This window comes from Delphinus delphis, chromosome 1, assembly GCF_949987515.2.
Source record: "Delphinus delphis chromosome 1, mDelDel1.2, whole genome shotgun sequence".
Taxonomy (NCBI): domain Eukaryota; kingdom Metazoa; phylum Chordata; class Mammalia; order Artiodactyla; family Delphinidae; genus Delphinus; species Delphinus delphis.
In genome coordinates, this window is record NC_082683.1 from 133,763,146 (window position 1) to 133,784,057 (window position 20,912).

Consider the following 20,912-nt stretch of genomic DNA (forward strand, 5'->3'; position numbering starts at 1 on the left):
CAAAAGGCTTCCTTTTCTCTGTGTCCTCAGATGGGGGAATGGGTGATGGATCTCTTTGGGGTCTATTTTATAAAGGCACTAATCCCCTTCACGAGGGCTCCACCCCCCTGACCTGATCACCTCCCAAAGGTCACACTTCCTGATACAATCACATTGGAGGTTAGCATTTCAACATACATTTTGGGGTGAGACATTCAGTCTGCGGCAAACATCTACTCCCATAGGAACCTCAAACTTGTACTAAACTTGATTTTATTTCCCCCCTTGCTTCAACCAACATTGCCCCTCACTTCCCATCTCTGTAAAGGACATTACCATCTTTCTACCCAGTGGCTCAACCTTGACTCTACCCTCTCCCTGATGCCTCCAGCATTGCAGTCATTAAGGCCTATTTACTGCCTAATTACCCCCAAATCCATCCACTTCTGTATTTCTGCTGATCTAGTTTGTGATCTTTACTCAGGTTACTATCATAACCTATGAACCAGTCTCTAAGTCTTTCATTATTTCTCTCTCCTCTGTGTACCCCTCTCTTTCTCCACTTTTTAGCCAAAGTATACTCTTGCCAAGGCACACATCTGATCATGTCATTCACCTTCCACCACCCACAACCTTTCTATGTCCATCCACTGGCCTTGTGATCAAATTGGAACACCCACATTACTACGGGTCCCATCATGGTATCTCTCAAGCCTCATTATTCCCCATGCCTCTTCTCTCAGCCCCAACACACATCCACACTGCACCAGAGCCACACTGCTGAATTCTTTTCAGTTCCTCAAACACCCCAGATTTGTATGTTCTCACTACAGGCCTTCTCACATGCTGGCCATTCCCTCTAGAATGCTCAGTACCTCCACATCCTCATAGAGCTAATTCCACTCCATCCTTTAGTTCACAACTTCACATTACTTTTAACTCCAAGAAACTTTCTTTGAATCCCCAGCTGAAGATCCAGGACCCCTACTAAGTGCCCACAGAGCCACTATTGCATCCTTTTTCCTAGATCTTATCCCATTGTATTATAATAGATTTTTAACTCACTAGATTATAAACTGTGTGTGAGTACAAGGACCTTGTCTTTCTTCTTCACCTTTGTTTCCTTGCGTCGGTATCTAGTATAGTGCCTGGCACATAATGTACACAAAGTAACTATTGAATGGATAGATGGATTCATACATATATTCATTTATTCAACCAAATAATGGCTGAAACTAATGGGAAAGCAAATAGTCATGAATTTAGGGATGATTAGAAGTAAGTGTCATTGAACTTCATCCGTGTCTAACTTCTTTTTTTTTTTTGGCCTCGCGGCACGGCTTGTGGGATCTTAGTTCCCTGACCAGGAATTGAACCCATTCCCTTGGCAGTGAAAGCACAGAGTCTTAACCACTGGACCACCAGGGAATTCCTTCTAACTTGCTTACCCTCTTTTCACCCATACTTAATTTTACGGTAACGATGAGGCTGAAAGCCTAAATTCAGAAAAAAAAAAAAACCTAATCTTTCCACTCACTCTTACACTAGTAAGTATGTTAATTGAGTGGTTTATGAGTGTGGTTTGGTTTAGTTTCATGGTTTTTTTTTTAATTCAGTATAGTTGTGTTTACATTGAATTTGTTTAATAGGCACTAGTAGATTTTATTCCATTTGCAATTTAAGAACAAAAAAAGGTATGTTACAATATGGTACAGTTTCTGTAAGGAGATTGTTCCCTAGTGCCTGTCATATTGGAGGCTGGTTGAGTTTTCTGCCCTTCAGAACATGTTTTAATATTTATAATCTTGTCTTCATTCTGTGCTTGTCTTAATTGTCTGTATACATGTATATGTACCAAAAATAGGTTGAATGTCGTTTTTGACCGTGATGATAAATTTCCTTACCATGAGTTTAAGTGAAAACTCAGACTGACAAACATCCTTCTTTACCATTAGCAGCTGGGTTCATTAGACTATCCTGTCAGAACAGAGGCTGAGAACAGAGAGAAGGAAGATCAGCAGTACATGTTACGTTTTCATAATAGCATTTTTTTTTTTTTTTGCGGTACGCGGGCCTCTCACTGTTGTGGCCTCTCCTGTTGCGGAGCACAGGCTCCGGACGCGCAGGCTCAGCGGCCATGGCTCACGGGCCCAGCAGCTCCGCAGCATGTGGGATCTTCCTGGACCGGGGCACGAACCCGTGTCCCCTGCATCGGCAGGCGGACTCTCAACCACTGCGCCACCAGGGAAGCCCCATAATAGCTTTTTGTGTGAGTGGTTGTATGGTATTTTTTTAAGTAAACATAAAAACCAGTGAGTAGTATAAGCAGTAGGGACTGGCTTTAACTGCAGCAGGTAAATCAGTGCAGCTAGGGCTGTCAGGATCCTCGGGGGCACATTTTTTTTAGCACACAAGCAGAACTCTGATGAATGAGCTCTAATTTCTTTCTTTTCTTTTTTTTTTTTAATCCAGGTAGGAAAAGCTTTATATTCAGTACTATAGGAAAGGATCTGCTCTTTCAAACAGAAAACATCAGTTGGATAGTTTCACAGATACGAGGTTGAAAAACAATAAAATCTGGGGAGCAAGTAAAGCTGCCTTTTTCCCAAAGTGAAAGCTCAGATGCAACTTTTAAAAAGCTGATTAGACCCTTTGTAAGTTTATTGGTAGAGTATTAGGATACTGAATATTATTAATTTCTACCTGGGAAATTTTCAAACAAGGTAAAGTGCCTTAGGAACACATACTGGTGAATACAAACGTATATTGCTGTACTCAGTTTATGGCTGAGCTGTCTTTCCAAGAACTCAGCAAAGCAGTCTAGAATCATAACTGCCACGCCAAGCAGAAATTCACCTGCACTGGAGTACAGGATTTTGTGTGGCAATAAGCATTTTTTTCAGTTATATTTTTAATTAAAAGTTTCCCACATGTGGAACTGAATCTGTAAAGATGTGGCAGATTGAGCTAGCACATCCAAGCACCACTGGTGCTTTGGGGGAAGTATGCTTTTTAAAAGATTGGATGGTTGAGCTGGGAAAAATCCAGCTGTTTTACTTAACATTGCACTAATCAGAGTTCTTTGACTCCTTTTTTTCTTCAGTGAATCCAGTGGTGTGTGTGTTGGCTCCTCACCCCCAACCCCTTCACTTTTGTCTTGTAAGATTGATTTCAGATAGTGATGTGGGTTAAAGCAATATAATATTAATTCACTGTAGTGGGTAATAGAAAGCTATTCCTGCCTTGTAGTTTCTCTCTTAAATAGGTCAGAAGCAGCAGGTAATCTTCATCAGCAAAGCAATTAGATTTTTAACCCTTAACTATCACATTGAGCCCTGAATTATTCCATGGTGTTTGGGATGATGGGGGTTGGGGAGTAGGGGTGCAGGGGTTGGGAAGAGAACCAGTAGTCAAGGGATTCACAACGTCCACTTTTGAGGTTAGGTTCCTTGATGGCCATTGTCAGATTGGACTGGGAAGCGTCGTTTTAAACTCCTGTTTTTCTCTCAATAAATCCACATTCCGCTTTCCATTAGAGAAGTAAACTGTAGTGCCATACAGAGCTGCTAAAACTCTAATTAGCAGATCTAAGAAAAATCAACTCATAGGAAGGTACAGGAGGAGGTAAACATGCTTAGAGGGGACTTGGGCTTACTAATGCTATTATATAGAAATATTTGCACAGATAATGCCTCCCCACCGCTGCCACTCCCAGGCTGCTTGATCTTCCTGTTTACTGTAATCCTGCTTCTCTGGGAATTACTTCTGTCTTCTCCAAGACACTTTCTTCCCAATACAGGAAGGGCTTGCTTATTTATTCATTAGCAATGTTGCACATATTAGCAACTTTGGTGTTCAGTTCATGGGCGTAGGTGTGTATATACACACAAACATACATAAATGCTGAACAATAGGAGACCTTGAACTATACATATTAACAGCTGAAATTTCTGTAACCAGGAAGAATTTTGAATTCTAATTCCAGGTGGCTTGGTTATGATATCTGTTTATGGCTGTATTTGGAAGTTAAACCTTCCAGATACAGCCATAAACAGATATCAACAAATGTCAAAATGACATTTGTTCAGCACTGGAAATACAGTGAATAAAATTATCCAACTCTCTCCAAAAGAAAAAAAAATGTAACTCAGATAAGTTAATGAAAATAGTACCTAGAAACATTAAACTAGGATAAGAACTGCAAAGGAAATAAAACGGATGTGAGAGAAAGATTGTACTTGCAAAGTGGGATGTGGCAAATACCTTTTAGTAGCGGGCTGGGGATCATCTAGGAAACATCTAAAGCTTCGCAGCTTCGTTCTCTAGCACAGTTAAGAGATTCTCCTCCACCCCCAGAGTTGCCTCAGTTTTTTTCCTACAGCTTTTGACTCCAAAATTGTTCATGGAAATGGGTGGAGCCTCACTTTTCTTTCCTTTCTGTCTTAAAATGGTTACATTTGCAGAGCATGCTCCTTGAGTCCTTCAAGCTACAGCTTCTCCCAGCTGCCTTTGGCTCTAATCTCCTTATAGGTGTAGCACCATGGCAACAGGCCCAGCCTAGAGCCCAGGAACCTTGTTTCTGTTACCTGAGGGGCTGGATGCAGCCTGAGGAAGAGAAGAAGAATATTACCTGTCCTGCAGCCTATTTGGAAGATGACTTCATGTTCTGTAATATGTGTTTCTGTTCTGCTTCTACTGAAGACTTGAAATTACACCTGGAAAACATTTATCCAGAGATGTTATCAGTAACTAAAGGCAGCAGGGGAAACCATCTTCTATTGGTTCTTTTCTTCTAAACACAGAGTTGTTTTCTGAGATGTAGTTCAGAAAGTGATTTGCTGTACCATGACATGTGGCACCGCTATGATTTTGGGGTGCACTGCAAGATGGCTGTACAGTTGCTTCATGTAGGTAGACATTTATTTGGTTTGAGATAAAATTAATTTATGTTTTAGAATATTTTCCTAAAGAATTTAAAACAAAAAAGTAAGCCTTATTTTGTACCTCCTATTTTAAATATGCCTTCATCTTCCCTGTTGAGAGACTCACTCCCAGAGCAGGATAGCCTTTTCCCCTACAAGCAACTCCTCCTGGGAAAAACGGGCTGGAACTGTTGTTTCATGTATTTAGAAAAGATTACAGTATCCTGTTGCCTCAACCAGGCTTCCTATGAAGCATATTGGGAAAGTTTGTATGGTAATTACATTAAAATTTGTTTTTGCATTTAGTTATTTATAGTTGATGTGCTCTGTTGACAGTATATAACATGTCATTGTCTTATCCAGTAGAACAAAAGGAAATAAATGTGGAGCCATTACATTGTTATATTTTTAGGTACAAAACATTAGGTGGCTTTTGTGCATCCTTTGTATTATCAATGGTAAATATAATTATTGAATTTTTGACCATAAAAAGATTGCTGAACATTAGAACACACATTTTTGTGTGTGGAAAGAAGAATGGACTAAGGTCCTATTGCTTAAGATGTTTTTTACTGTATGGAGTTTGATTAAACAGTGTTAGAATGGAAACAGAAGGAAAAGAGCAGCCTTTCGTGCTAGTCTCCTATATCTCATTACTTTATAATTTAACTGAAAGCTACTCTGGCATTAAGTATTTTGGTTCCTTTTTAAGTTAACATGGTTATTTCAAGGAAATGAATGAAGCTGCTTATTTAATGTGTTTTACAAAAACAAATGTCTTTCCATAAGGCATTTCTTTTTATCCCCATTACTAGGTACTTCTGCTTGAAATATATGTATTTAACTCTGGGTGTTTCAGTCAATAAATACTATAATTATTGAGTAAAACTGCATAGCTATCCAGTTCTGGATTCAAGAATATTGTGTTTTATATTGTTTGGCTTCATTGATTCTTCCAAGGGGAAGGCAGTGAAGTACTAGCTCCTGTAGTGACAAGAGTCATGCTTCCCCGCATTCCTTTTTAAACAACTAGGGGACAGAATCAACCAGAATGCCTGAACAGTGTTGACAAAGGTCTGTTCTTCTAGTTTGAACATTTCTTTTGAGGGTGGGAAGTTTCTTCAAGGCATTTTACTCTTTATTCATATTTGTACAGTAAAGCATAGATAGAACCAAAAGCTTGCCAGAAAAGAATTCCATATAGAGATGGAAATCAGACCTTTGGAAAAGCAGGGTCTTGTGCTGAAAAGTTTGGCTTTGATTCTGGGTTTGTGTATGTATGTTTATTCTGCCAAAGCAGAAGGAAACAGAATGAGGGTTCAGTCACTGCTATTTTGTCACTGATAATAGAGGATAAAGCTATAGCATGGAAAAAAAACAAAGTAAAAGAAACGATATGTCTTTTGATAACACCTTTGCATAAAAAAAATGTGTAAGATAACCTTAGATGATATATATTTCTCCATCTCCAACACAGGAATGTGGATAAAAACAGTGTCTGTGGTGGAGCTTCAAGCTCCCTTGAGACTAGTAAAATTATAGTACATTTTTGTGTTTTGTTGAAAAAAGTAAGTGTGTACACACAGACACAAATATGTATGTGGCTTATCTGTGCCACATAAATATGGTCCTATTATTATTGTTACAGATTAACTGTTAATTTGCTCATTTATTTTCCTCTTAGGCATTTATACATTTGGTTAAGCCTCCATTGCATTTGACCTTTATTTTCTTGTTGGCCAAGTAATTACACTACCACAAATATCTCTTTCTACTTTTAGGTCTCGTGGGCTGCCTAAACTAAAAGAGTCACGTTCCCATGAATCCCTGCTGAGCCCATGCAGTGCAGTGGAATGTCTGGATCTTGGTAGAGGGGAGCCCGTATCAGTGAAGCCACTCCATAGCAGCATCCTTGGACAAGACTTCTGCTTTGAGGTAGAAAAGTGTAGGAAAAAGGAAGAGTAGTTAGACAACAAAGAGATTTTTCTATCCAGTATTCCTATGATCGCATTACTGTATTGATGAGTTGATCATCTTAACTGGTTTTCAGTTGCTGAAAATTACCTACTTACAGGGGAAAAATTGGAAATCTGCTAATCTGATTATGTTGGTGATTAAAGTTATTAATGATGGCTTCTCATTCCTTTTGGGCTTGTCTGCTTTCAAAATAAATGAGTTCTTCTACTCAGTGCTCTGTGGTGACCTAAATGGGAAGGAAATCAAAAAAAGAGAGGATATATGTATACATATAGCTGATTCACTTCGCTGTACAGCAGAAACTAACACAACATTGTAAAACAACTATACCCCAATTTAAAATAAATAAATAAATAAATGGGTTCTTAGTGCATTCTCAGCAGAGGTCACAAGATTAATAATAACTTATTGTTAGTATTTTAATTTTTTAGTATTGATAAAGATATCACACAATATGTTATTATTTTTCTCCTGAAAGCCAAACCCCCCAATTTTAATGATCCTTTTGAGGAAATTGACTAAAACCATAATTTTTCTAACTAAAACATGGGCAGTTCAAGATCTGGGACCATGTCTTATCTATCTTTGTAATCCCCAGCACTTAGCCCAGTCCCTGGCACATTGCAGGTGCCTAATTTCTTCAGTGAACAAATTGCCCTTCACCAGAAAATTATCATCATCACCTTTTGTAAGGTAATTTCCCCCTCCCAAAGTAAATGGCCAATTGGCCATTTGCAAATTTAATTTCAAAACCATCCATATACTTGTTAGTGTTATGATTTAATTAATGAGCACAAACTTACAAAGTTATTAGTGATGAGTCCTATGTTAGATATTGTAGAAGTTGAAAGATGTTTTATACCTTTTCTTATGGACCTGCACTATCCAACAGAAATACAGTGCAAGCCACATGTGTAATTTTAAATTTTATTAAACCCAAATCCTACCACTTCTAACATGGAACTAAAAATTATCAATGAAACTTTCTACATTCTTTTTTTAAAAACTGAATCTTCAAAACCTGATGTATATTTTACACTTACAGTACATCTCAGTTTGGACTAGTATTTCACATGCTCACTAGCCACATGTGGTTAATAGCTACCATATTAGACAGAATGTAACATCTGATCTGATTCACTAGGTTATAATCTGAGATTGAGTTAATATGTGAACCACTTTAGCAATTTGGACAGGTCATTTATTGGTGTTCTTTTGTATAAAAGTCACTTGAACTTTGCCATATTTGTAGAACTCAGTTCAATGGATTGTATGCCCAGCCAGGTGTTAGGTTCTAGGCATAGAGACAACATGCTTCATTTTTAAAGGACATTGATAAGAATCATCAGGCTAACCTAACTAGATGATTGGCAATCAGACTGGTTGCCTAGTAGAAGAGAAATGGGTTCCAAAGTAATTCAATACTGGTAACTCTTTTCAGTTTCACGTAGTAACCTTCTGTAACATAATGAAGGCAGTCCCAAGAAATAAGCTGTTTTAGAGACCTTCTTCCCTTTTTAGTTATTTTTATTAACTCAGAATTGAGCATATTTATTTGCAGGTAATTTTTAAAGGTTTAAGTTTAATTAAAGATTTTTAGTTTTGTTCTTTCTGAACTGTAGGCCAGTTTTAGGTTCCTGAGCTGAATTCTCAATGGCCTTTGTCTTCATACCTGCATTCTAGTAGATGCTAACTAGATAACAAAACAAAAAGTGAATGTGGATGTACATATAGATATCATAAAACCAGCAAATATAATTTTGGTTGCCATGTAAGTATAATATGGGTTCATAGCATATCTCTAAATCTTTCATGATACAACTAGGAAGATAGAGACCCCAAGCCCTGCATTTCCTTTTCCTTATCTCTAATCTTTATGTTGAAGGTTACCTACTTAAGTGGAAGTAAATGCTTCAGCTGTAACTCTGCTTCAGAGAGAGATAAGTGGATGGAAAACCTTCGCAGGACAGTTCAACCAAATAAGGTAATAGTGGCTTTGAATGTCCAAAAAATGTATAACTCTATAAGCAGTAAGTTGATTGAAGGTAAATAGAGTAATAATACCTTAAATTTTATAGAACTTTTAAACACATATACGTTTTGTCCTTTTATGCTCAAAATAATCTTCTTACAGATAGTATCATGATTTTACCAGTGTGGATAAGAGCAGCGGTCCCCAACCTTTTTGGCACCAGGGACCAGTCTCATGGAAGACAATTTTTCCACGGACGGCGGGGGGCGGGGGGTGGTTTGGGATGATTAAAGTGCATTACATTTATTGTGTACTGTATTTCTATTATTATTACATTGTAATATATAGTGAAATAATTATACAACTCACCATAATGCTGATAGGAGGCAGAGTTCAGGCTGTTGTGTGAGCGATGAGGAGCGGCTGTAAATACAGAGGAAGCTTCGCTCGCTCGCCCACTGGCTCACCTCCTGCTGTGTGGCCCAGTTCCTAACAAGCCACGGACCAGTACCAGTCCGTGGCCTGGGGTTTGGGGACCCCTAGATAAGAGGACTCAGAGAAGTTAAGTCACTTGACCAAGTGAGAGGCTAGTACAAGACAGAAATGGGACTAGAACACAAGTTTCTTAATTACTTACTTATCTCTGTTTTATTTGCAGAAAGCTAATTCAGTTGCCACAAGACTGGCTATATGAGAACTTACAGGATGATATTTTTTTAACCCAAGTAAAATAAAATGTATGTGGCTCTCTAAGAGCTTTCTATTATCTTGAACAATGAGGTAGCAATCCCCTTCATTATTTTTTGACTGCCCTTAATGAAGTACATAGCATCACCTACTTTAAGAGGAAAATGTTGTCTTTCTGGGATTTCAACTCTCAAACACAACTTTGTTACTTCTTTATAGGACAATTGCAGACGAGCCGAAAACGTTCTCCGTTTATGGATTATTGAAGCCAAGGACCTTGCCCCTAAAAAGAAATATTTCTGTGAACTGTGCCTTGATGATACCCTCTTTGCTCGTACAACCAGCAAGACCAAAGCAGACAATATTTTCTGGGGTGAACATTTTGAGTTCTACAGCCTTCCACCTCTTCATAGCATCACAGTTCACATTTATAAAGATGTGGAAAAAAAGAAAAAAAAAGACAAGAATAATTATGTAGGGCTAGTCAATATCCCTACTGCCAGTGTGACTGGTCGCCAATTTGTAGAAAAGTGGTACCCAGTGAGTACACCTACACCCAACAAAGGAAAGACAGGAGGACCTTCTATTCGGATTAAATCACGTTTCCAAACTATCACCATTCTGCCTATGGAGCAATACAAAGAATTTGCAGAATTTGTCACCAGCAACTACACCATGTTGTGTTCTGTTCTTGAACCAGTAATTAGTGTGAGAAATAAAGAAGAGTTGGCCTGTGCCTTAGTGCACATTCTTCAAAGTACTGGCAGAGCCAAGGTAAGTGGAAAAGGAGGGTTGCGTTACCCAAAATCTCTTCCCTACCTTTTATGAAGAAAAAACACATGTTTACTGTGGAGATTCAAATTAGAGATATATGCTTTGCTATTGGTCAAAAAAAAAAAGAATTAGGAAGGAAACCTATTAGTGGTTCTTAGATCCACTTATTAGTGGAGATTATAAAAGTAAAGAAGTAAAATGGAGACTAACAAGTATTTATTTAAAGTTTATTTGCATGAAATAGAGATACCGCAGCTAGCTCTTTATTGTCTGACAAAATAAATGGTAGGATTGGTGGATAATCCCACAATATGTTCAAGATTATTTATCTTTAGTTCTGGAGTGCATTGTATGATGGTTTTATTCCTCACTATATTTTAAATTAAGATTAACTCATGACTGTACCCAGCTAGTCACAGAAGGAGGTATTCCAGAAACATGCTGGTCATTAACAAGAGTCTTCATGAGATTAACATCTAAATTTGGAATTAAAATACCAAGGGATGTTATTTAATTGTTAGCTGTCTCATGATAACCTTATCTCAATTCATGCTGGATAGAAGTAAAAGTTCAGGAAGATAAAAGAAAGAAATATACTAATTGTATAAAGAACACTAAAGAAATGATAGAATCTTTTTTTTAATTTTTATTGGAGTATAGTTGATTTACAATGTGTTAGTTTCAGATGTAACAATTGATAGAGTCTTTGATCAGCCTGAACTGTGGTAATTATCACCTCTGTGAGGCATATTCACTTAACTAGGCTAAATCTCCATTATATTATATGCAAATTGGTCATGGTAAAATTGTATTTTAGATCTAGAGGAGTTCACAGCTAGAATAATTTATGTAGAACTGAACAATAAAATAAAGCGTTTTTAAAATTTCTTGATACAAATCAGAATATATCAAATATTCAATATTTAGTCCCTTATTTAACTGCCTTCCTACTGATTATCATTTTGGTGGTTGAATTTACTAATAATAATTTTGAGCTTTCTGGTGTTAAAAATGTGTCATTGAAATTTTGAGTCTCATCTTTGAAATTGTATGGATATGTTCTTTCTGTTCTTCATTTGCTCAAGGTTCAAGGATATATGTAGGATTTTTTAACAGCTTTATTGAGGTACAATTTACATATCATAAACTATACCCATTTAAAGTGAAAAACTCAGTGAGTTTTGACAGATTATGCACCCGTGGAAACCACAGCAGTCAAGATACAGAATGTTACCATCACCCCCAAGTTTCTTCCTGACCCTTAGCACAAGAGTTTTAGTAGTGACTCCTAAGTCTACGACTCTTTTACAGTGTTGATCTACCCTGGAATAAATCCCGTTCATGTTTAAAATGCTTAATTTTAAAATAAAAGTAAATCAACAACTTTGAAATATCCAGTGAATATATAACATTCAAAATACAGGATGTTTTCAAATTGAACAGTAAACAATGAACTTTAAATCAAGTTCCTTAGACTGATGAGAAATGAAGCAGTTGTTTCTTAAGGGCTTTATTTCTCCTTATGCCTTCGTTCGCTATGGATGGTTGGATGGATGGATGGATGGATGGATGGATGGATGGATGGATGGATGGGGATACATACATACATACATACAAACAAATATAATCAGCCTAGAAAATGAGTTCAGATGTTTAGTTCAAGAAATGTCATGTTGATACTATAGACCAATTTGTAACAATTATATATTGAATGCCTAATATGTGTCAGAAGCAGTTAAATGCTGGAAATATAGAGGTGAATAAAAATAGACACTGTCTTTGGTCTCATGGGACTCACAGTCTTCTGGGGAAAACAGATGTTAATCAAATAATTACGGAAATGTGTGATTACTGCGAAAAGTGCAGATTTTTAAAAAGTTATATTGTGCTGTGAGAATGTGTATTAAGGGGACCTGACTAGTGGAGTTCAGGGGCAGTGTTGGTAAGAGAAGGCTTCACTGAAGAAAGATGTGCAAACTAAAATCCAAAGGATCTGAGGAATTAACTCCATAGCAGTGAGGGCTGAGCAAGGGTGGGAGTGAAGCAGAACTGAGAACAGCATTTGCAGAAATCTCTGTGGTGAATAGACAACATTGTTATTAGAAAGGGCTTGATGTATTCAAGGACCTACCGAAAAAAAAAGGCCCTTGAGACTGGAGCAATACAGAGAGAATGGTATGAGATGAGGCTGGGAAGATAGACAGAAAGCAGAAAATATAGAGACTTGCAGGCCACATTCAGAACTACAGTCTATATCAAAAGTGCGATGAAAAACCTTTGAAGGAATTTTTAACTTAGGATTGGTGACACCTAAAATTTTATCCTGACTGACTTTTTTCTTTCAAATGAATCTGGTAGCTTTAGTTTTAAAGCAGCATTCCCAGGATGTTTGATATTTCATCAGTCTCTCCTAATGTATATTATTTATTCAGTTGCTTTCTGCCTAACTGAACATTATTCTACCAGGATTTTCTGACTGACTTGGTGATGTCTGAGGTGGATCGTTGTGGAGAGCATGATGTCTTGATCTTCAGAGAGAACACCATTGCCACCAAATCCATTGAGGAATACCTCAAGTTGGTGGGACAACAGTATCTTCATGATGCATTGGGTATGGAGAAGAAAAACATCTGTTTTCTTTCCCTTTTGATTTTTAGACCCTCATGAAACAACCAAATGGAACTCAAATTCTGCATGTTATCTGGTTCTAGCTGATTAAAGTGTGAAAGTTGGAGTTTCAGCTGTAAGAAGTCTCTGCAATACTCAGCAGGGGAGGAACAGCAGATTGATTTCTTACACTATGTACCGAAAGAGAAAGTTCATCAGCATAGGCAGCTACCCCCATGCCCTCAAGTCCCTGAGATTCTGAGAGACACAGTAATGTTAGTAATGAGATGTCATTTCTAGTTGACTTGTCTTCCCCAAAGTGTTGGGTATTTATATCATGATATAAATACATTACCTAAGTCTTGAAAGTGTTAGCATTTGTTATTATGCATCAAAAATGGAGAAACTCCTTCCAATTCCCATAACTCCCAATTTCTGCCTTCCAGACCTACAGAATTTTTCACAACTAATCTTTGTCCAATCAGTAGTTCTTAATGACTAGGCCACCCACTTGCAGCTCCATATTTGGTCGTGAAATTCAGGTGTTAACCACTGGAGTAAGGCACTGTGCTCGACACTTTGATATACATTCTGATAAAGCAGACATGAGTTCCTTGAAGAACAGTGTCATTTTTTTTATCCCCATATCCCCAGTACTTCATATAGAATGTAGAGCAGCACCATCCTAAAGAAACATAATGTGAGTCACATGTGAGTAATTTAAATTTTCTAGCAGTCACAGTGTAAAAACGGTAAAAAGAAACAGGTAAATTTAATTTTGATAACATTTTATTTAACCCAGTATATCCAAATATTATTTAATATGTTATCAATATAAGAATTATTAATGAAGTATTTTACTTTTTTATCCTAACTCTTGAAATTGTGTGCATTTTATATTTATTACACGTTCAGTTTGCACTAGCCAAATTTCAAGTGCTCAGCAGTCACATGAGACTATCAAGAATAGACAATAAGGTATGAATGAATGGATAAATGTTTGCCCTTAGAGAGCTTACAATATAGATAGATAAGAAAGATAAGGATATCCCTATAACCAAAAAGAGAAAGAGAATCCTGTGCCTTTTCAAATAATTAAAGAAATTGATTATACCTGATGGAATTATAAAATTTCCCTTGTGACATTTATGATGTGTGTGTGTAGCTCGAAGTTTAGCAAGGTTTATAAAAGCAGAGATTGGACAAGGGAAATGGCAGGGATTAACATAGGGGAAAGAACCTCATGAACAAAAAGGTATCGAGGTACCAGAGAACCAGGCATGTTTGGAATATAGCCAATTAGCTGGAAAATAAAGTGAAAAAGACAAGTCAACAACAACAAAAATGATTAGACAAATAACTAGAACCAATTAGTTGAGTGCCTTGACTGCCTGGCTGAGGAGTGTAGATTTTACAGTAATCACTGGTGAACGACTGGAAGTTTTGAGCAGGGTGTTTTTAATAGAATCAGTTTAACAGAGTGATTTAAATGGGTTGGTGAAGAAAGCAGCTGAACGCAGAGAGCAGTTAAGAAGCCATTATAATAAGGAAGGCAAGAAATAACAAGACTGTGAATGAGGTAATCGCCAAGAGTAAGAGAAAAGTTGGATCTAAGAAATATTAAAGAAGTTGAGCTAATAGGACTTGGCAACTTTTCAGTTTGTGAGAATGGGGCAGGGCGTGGTGGAGGAGGAGATCAAATATTACAGTGAATTTGGGGCCTTCCTGAGTGACAAGAAGGATGATGAGATTCTTAACAGAATGAGAACATAAAAGTAGTAGGCTTGAAAGAATGAGAAATGATATTTTCACTTCACATGTATTCAACTTGAAGTTCAAGTAGAAAATCCCAGGGGTTCTAGGTAGGAAATCCCAAGACATCTGTCTAGCTGGCTGGTGAAAATTTAGGACTAAGTTACCCATGTGGAGGGAATCAATGAAACTACAAGATTACAGGAGCAGGAAGAGGATAGAGCCAAAGACAGCTCTAACAGTGCACCTGGTTTATGGTGTAGAAGGAAGCAGAAGAATCAGGGAAGTGGTCAAAGAGAGAGGAAGCATGCATGCACACGTGCAAAAAAAAGAAGGAAAATACTGTGTCTTAGACACCAAGAGGAAAAAAGTATCAATAGAGTCAGAGATTGAGGAAAGTAAAGATTAAAAAGAAAACACGGCTATTGCATTTTGATGACTCGTGATGGCTGGGACTGCTCTCAGGAGCACAGGAGCCAGGTTGCACAGGCTAAAAAGTGAATGACTGCTCAAGAAACAGGACCGTTGTGTTTACCTATGCTGGACTCACTGTAGTAGCAGTTAATTCCTACTTTGGAGAAGTACATTTTTTCTTCTCCTGCTTCCTATCTTCATATTTATTTCTTTTCTCTAAGTCGTGTGCTTTAGTTTAAGATCTAATAGGAATTTAAAAGAAGACTAGTGAAAATGGATTTTCATTGACATTAGGAAAGGTACAGAATCAGAGTTTCACATAAAAAGCTTGTACAGTCATATAAATTACATATCGTGGTTTGCTCTAATGATTTGCACTGCCTTATAAAAAGCAATGATGATGCATCTCAAACAGTATTCTCTATTCTGGGGAGATAAAGGTGTAGATATTTGTTGACCATCTACTTCTTAAAAATCCGATATTCATATTCTACCATCAGTGTGCTAAATAGGCTTCCCAAATGAAATAATTCCTGAAGTGAAAAGGAGAGACAAGTCCTTTGTTAATCATTACAGTTAATTATTAACTGTCCTAGAACAGTTAATAGTTAAATAGCTGATTGGCTCAATGAGACCTGAAAATTGATTCAGTGAGCAGGGGAAGAAATTCAAGTAACCCCACAAAGATCTCTATTATATTTGTAACCCAAAAGCAAGGACCAGGGTGGTGAAAATGGCTACTGCTTCCAAGAGCACAAACAAAATTAATTGGTAAGCTTCTTCAGGAAAGAGATTCTACTGTCTTCTCCCCATCGAACTCCCCATATTTCTAGTTAGCCTTTTTTTTATATATATAAATTTATTTTATTTATTTATTTTTGGCTGCACTGGGTCTTCGTTGTGGTACGCGGGCTTCTCATTGCGGTGGCTTCTCTTGTTGCAGAGCACGGGCTCTAGGCACATGGGCTTCAGTAGTTGTGGAATGAGGGCTCAGTAGTTGTGGCTTGGAGACTCTAGAGCGCAGGCTCAGCAGTTGTGGCGCACGGGCTTAGTTGCTCCGCGGCATGTGGGATCTTCCCGGGCCAGGGCTCAAACCCATGTCCCCTGCATTGGCAGGTGGATTCTTAACCACTTCACCACCAGGGAAGTCCCTATCAGAAGTTTTAAATTAGAAGGCTTCACAGTGAAGTCTCAGTGAACCAAAAAATCAAATTAATAAGTACAGCTGAGCACTCTGAATAATTAAAGTTTTGTTGTATTTCGTACACTTTGGGCAAAAAAAAAAAAATAGATGTTATTTGCAGACTACCTGAAGAATTCTCAGAGAAAATTGAGTTAAAAGTTGCCAGTCATATTAAACAATATCTACCTGCCTTTTAGCCAGTCTTCATTTATCTTGATTAAAAGCATTACTATTTACAGACTCTGCCTCAGTTAGACTTAAATTAAGTCTTTCATCTGTTAACCCCTTTTACCTTTCTCATTGAAATCAGTTTGCATGTTGATGCATCTGATCAACAGGAAACACCATCTTCTGTGACATATAGAAGGCCTCTAAATTAGAGGGCCTCTAAAAAGGCCTAATTTCCACCACTGGTGGCAGAGGCAAATTTCCTTTTAGCAATAGTATGTCCGTACCTAGTGGCTTATTTCTATACGTGAAATTTGGATGCTAGATAATAATGAGTTAATGAAACACACCATAGAACATTCTAGGCACAAACTCAAATTTAAACAACATATTGAACACCCATCCTCTTTGTCCTTGATCTCTTGTTTTAAAGGCAGGAGAGCAGACATGAAGGGATCATTAAATCTGTCTCAGTAAGTTGTGATCGGCTAAACAGCTTCTAGGTGCAGATCTATAAAAGTTCACCTTTCAATGTGGTACTTTCCACACTATCAGACATAGGTTACAGTTCTTTTTTTTTTAATTTATTTATTTTTGGCTGCGTTGGGTCTTCATTGCTGTGCTTGCGGCGAGTCGGGGGTGGGGGGCTACTCTTCGTTGCGGCACGCGGGCTTTTCATTGTGGTGGCTTCTCTTGTTGCGAAGCATGGGCTCTAGGCGCACGGGCTCAGTAGTTGTGGCTTTCAGGATCTAGAGTGTAGGCTCAGTAGCTGTGGCACACAGGCTTAGTTGCTCCACGCATGTGGGATCTTCCCGGACCAGGGCTCAAACCTGTGTCTCCTGCATTGGCAGGTGGATTCTTAGCCACTGCGCCACCAGGAAAGTCCCAGGTTACAGTTTCAAAAGTGAAAAGAATTTTCTCAAGTTTGGAGGATTTTAAATATATCATAATCAGGTAAAAATAAAAAACTTTAGACAATTAATTTACTTCTGGACCCTTGAGTTGTTTATTTGGTTCTTTTCTTGAAGAATAAAAGAAAAATACTCTCAAAATTCACAAGTTATTTATTAATATTAGTTATTGTCTCCTGGAATAGGTATAACTCACCTAGGTATAAGCTGAATATTAATGATATAAATTTAGAGGTGGATTGATTTTTACATGAAGTATTTGACATTGATGACTTATTTTTAAATTCAGGTACTCTTTAAATGAGGTAAATTCTGTGGGAGCACATAGCATAGGTGATGTTGAGAACATGTTCAATAGAAATCCTGTGAGAGTTGGTAAACATTTTTAAAAGGCTTTTACCAGTTTTGATTATTTCACTCTATGAAAAGTTATTCTAAATTTACAAGGTTTGTACATAACAATACTTATTATATGGAGCCCCTACTAAGTACCAGGCACCATATCAGACACTTTTCTTTTCATGCACTATTTTCAGATCCTCACCATAGCTCTAGAGGGTTGGAGTGATTAATGCTATTTTCCAAATAAAGCACCCAAAACTCAGACTAGTTAAGTGACTTCTCATGGCCCCACAGTTGGTTAAGTGATGGGTCCAGGGTTTGACCCTAGATCTTTCTGACTCCAAAGCCTTTACTTTTTCTCTGCACCACTTTCTTTTCTGTGCATCACTTAGATTCCTCTTCTCCAAGCATTGTTCTTCCAAATAATCAGTTCCCATTCCTGTATCACAGCTATTTTTTAAATCTTTCATTTATCCTAGTACTAACCATTTTGATAGAAAATGCTCTTTGATATTGCTGCTGCCACTTAATTTTTTATAGGAATTACTGTTCACTTTCATGAAATCTATTAATAACTAGCCTGAACTTCAGTTAATATAAGCAGATTTGAAAGGAGCTGTGAAAGTTCTACTCCTCTGTCATAAAGACCTATAAAAAACAAAAAATAAAAACATACTACCATCTCTAACAAATATTTATTGAGCCCCTGCAATGCTTTGGAAGCTATTTAATAGGCTTGGGATTTGAACATGAATAGAACCCAGTCCCTGACCTTCAATGGTATTCATCCTAAAGATGAGACAGGCGTGTGAACAAATAAGCACAAAACAGTGTGAAACATAGAACAGAACAAATACATGGTATAGTGCATGGTGGAGGATAAACAGGTGATAAACAGGTAAGGTAAGGATTTGCTCTTTCAGGAAATACTGGGCATATCTCTATAGAGGCTAAGATATATGAACAGGGCGTCTAAGCTAAATTTATTTGGAAAAAGATCCAAATTATATAAAGAGATGCTCTGCTATGTGCTATGTTGAATGACTATCCCCATTAGGAGAGGTAAGCCTAGAGACCCTTACTTGAATCTGTGTTTGCACCAGTATTAGCAGTTAAAAGCATAGGTAAGCTAATCATTCAAACTTGGGTTATTTATTCTTCTAAAATAGTAACAACATTATTCATAAGGTAAAGAGGCTTTATAATAAGTAATGATTTCCTGCTATTTAAATATATTTGTGATTTCAGATAAAAGATTTAAAGTTGTAGCATTTTTTAAAGTAGTTTCATTATTCTTTTTGTAAATACCATGATGATGATGTTAATGAGTGCTGTTTTTCCACTTCCAGAGTAAGGAAAATAAACATGACGTATAGGAGGTGGTATCTCTTGGGTTCCAGAGCAATAACCCTTCGTGAACAGTGTTTTGTGCCCTCCATGTCAGGCATCAGAACGAATTCCCCATTACACATTTTAGTACAGAAATCCTACATTCTTTTATTCTCTTCAGGAAGACACTATTTATAGTTATACTGTCCGTCATCTTCTCTCTCGAAATAGGGGAGTTCATCAAAGCTTTGTATGAGTCAGATGAAAACTGTGAAGTGGATCCCAGCAAATGTTCATCTAGTGAACTGATAGACCATCAGAGCAACCTGAAAATGTGCTGTGAGCTGGCTTTCTGCAAGATCATCAACTCTTACTGGTGAGCTGCTGTCGGTGCTTCACTCCCTGCTATTGGAACTTCAGTTTTTCAATATGAGTTATCACAGTGTTAACTGTTATTTCCCAACCAAAGGAAGGACTTATGGGAAAAATTGAAAGTTTCCCTAATACACTTTTGTCTAAAATCTAAATCTCTCTTGTAAGCAGAAGTTGCTCTGAACTATCCACATAAATATAATATTTCCCCAGAATATTAGCACCACATTGTCGAATACCAAAAGTATTTTGAGGACTTTTAAACATATTTACTAGTGTCAAACAAATGTGTTAATGATTTTTGATCATTATTCTAACCCCAGCAATTGGTGAGATTTTGGAAGCTTTTTGATGAACAGTCTTTAGAGAGATTATGATGAGCTGTAGTAAACTAAATGGTTTAGTCAGGAGCCTCATGCCATTTTCCCACTTTGCAAACCTAAGTTTACACTAATTCCTGAGTTTTGTAGCTTTGGGTTTCTGGTCTCCATCTGGACGTCTATGAATTTTCCACCACTTCTCAGGCATGAATCAGACAGAAGCTCTCTCTATTAGGCCCTCCTCATAGCCTGGCTCTGTTGGGCCAGAGTGGGATCACCTGTGCTTCCTTGGGTTCTAGTACTTTTATATTTGGTCCTTCTTCCTTCCCCAGTGTTTTCCCTCGTGAGTTGAAAGAAGTGTTTGCATCCTGGAAGCAGCAGTGCCTGAACCGCAGCAAGCAAGACATCAGCGAGCGGCTCATCAGTGCCTCGTTGTTTCTCCGTTTTCTGTGCCCGGCCATCATGTCTCCCAGTCTCTTCAACCTCATGCAGGAATATCCTGATGACCGCACATCTCGGACTCTAACTCTCATTGCCAAGGTCATCCAGAACCTGGCCAACTTTGCCAAGTAGGTGTCACTACCATAACCACTTTTTAACAACATTATTTAAAAAGTACATGAGGCCTAACCTTTGGATGAGCGTGGGGTGCCTCGTAACTCATGTTACATGATTTTTATTGTGGTATTATTAAAAATAGCAAAAAAATTGTAATCAATTTGAATATTCACTTTATAGAGGAATGGTTAAGTAGTCTGTGCGTTCAGTGGAATATTTGCAGCCACTGCAAGTTGTGTTTACAAAGAACCAATAATATGCAAAATGATACAGATATAATTATATTAAATGAAAAGTTTTATTAAAAACTCCAGCCAAGGGCTTCCCTGGTGGCGCAGTGGTTGAGAGTCCGCCTGCCGATGCGGGGGACGCGGGTTCGTGCCCCGGTCTGGGAAGATCCCACATGCCGCGGAGTGGCTGGGCCCGTGAGCCATGGCCGCTGGGCCTGCGCGTCCGGAGCCTGTGCTCCGCAACGGGAGAGGCCACAACAGTGAGAGACCCGCGTATCGCAAAAAAAAAAAAAAACTCCAGCCAAAAAAAAAAAGATAGGATACCAAATGGTGCGTATACTTTTATCCCAACAATATGAAAACACAAAAACCTAAGTATAGGAACATTGGGAAGAGCAATCAGTCAAAATTCTAT

The 20,912-nt window shown here is 37.9% G+C and overlaps 1 protein-coding gene across 5 annotated transcripts in view; it reads left to right on the forward strand.

Moving 5' to 3' along the window:
- The window catches only part of RASAL2 (RAS protein activator like 2), a 387,616-nt gene that overhangs the window by 339,306 nt on the left and 27,398 nt on the right, over positions 1–20,912 (forward strand). For all 5 annotated transcript variants that reach the window (XM_060034530.2, XM_060034515.1, XM_060034522.1 and 2 more), the window contains exons 6-11: positions 6,683–6,836; positions 8,764–8,862; positions 9,757–10,311; positions 12,778–12,922; positions 19,249–19,393; positions 20,042–20,278. In XM_060034530.2, coding sequence (XP_059890513.1) covers positions 6,683–6,836; positions 8,764–8,862; positions 9,757–10,311; positions 12,778–12,922; positions 19,249–19,393; positions 20,042–20,278 — 1,335 coding nt within the window. The remainder of the gene's footprint in view (positions 1–6,682; positions 6,837–8,763; positions 8,863–9,756; positions 10,312–12,777; positions 12,923–19,248; positions 19,394–20,041; positions 20,279–20,912) is intronic.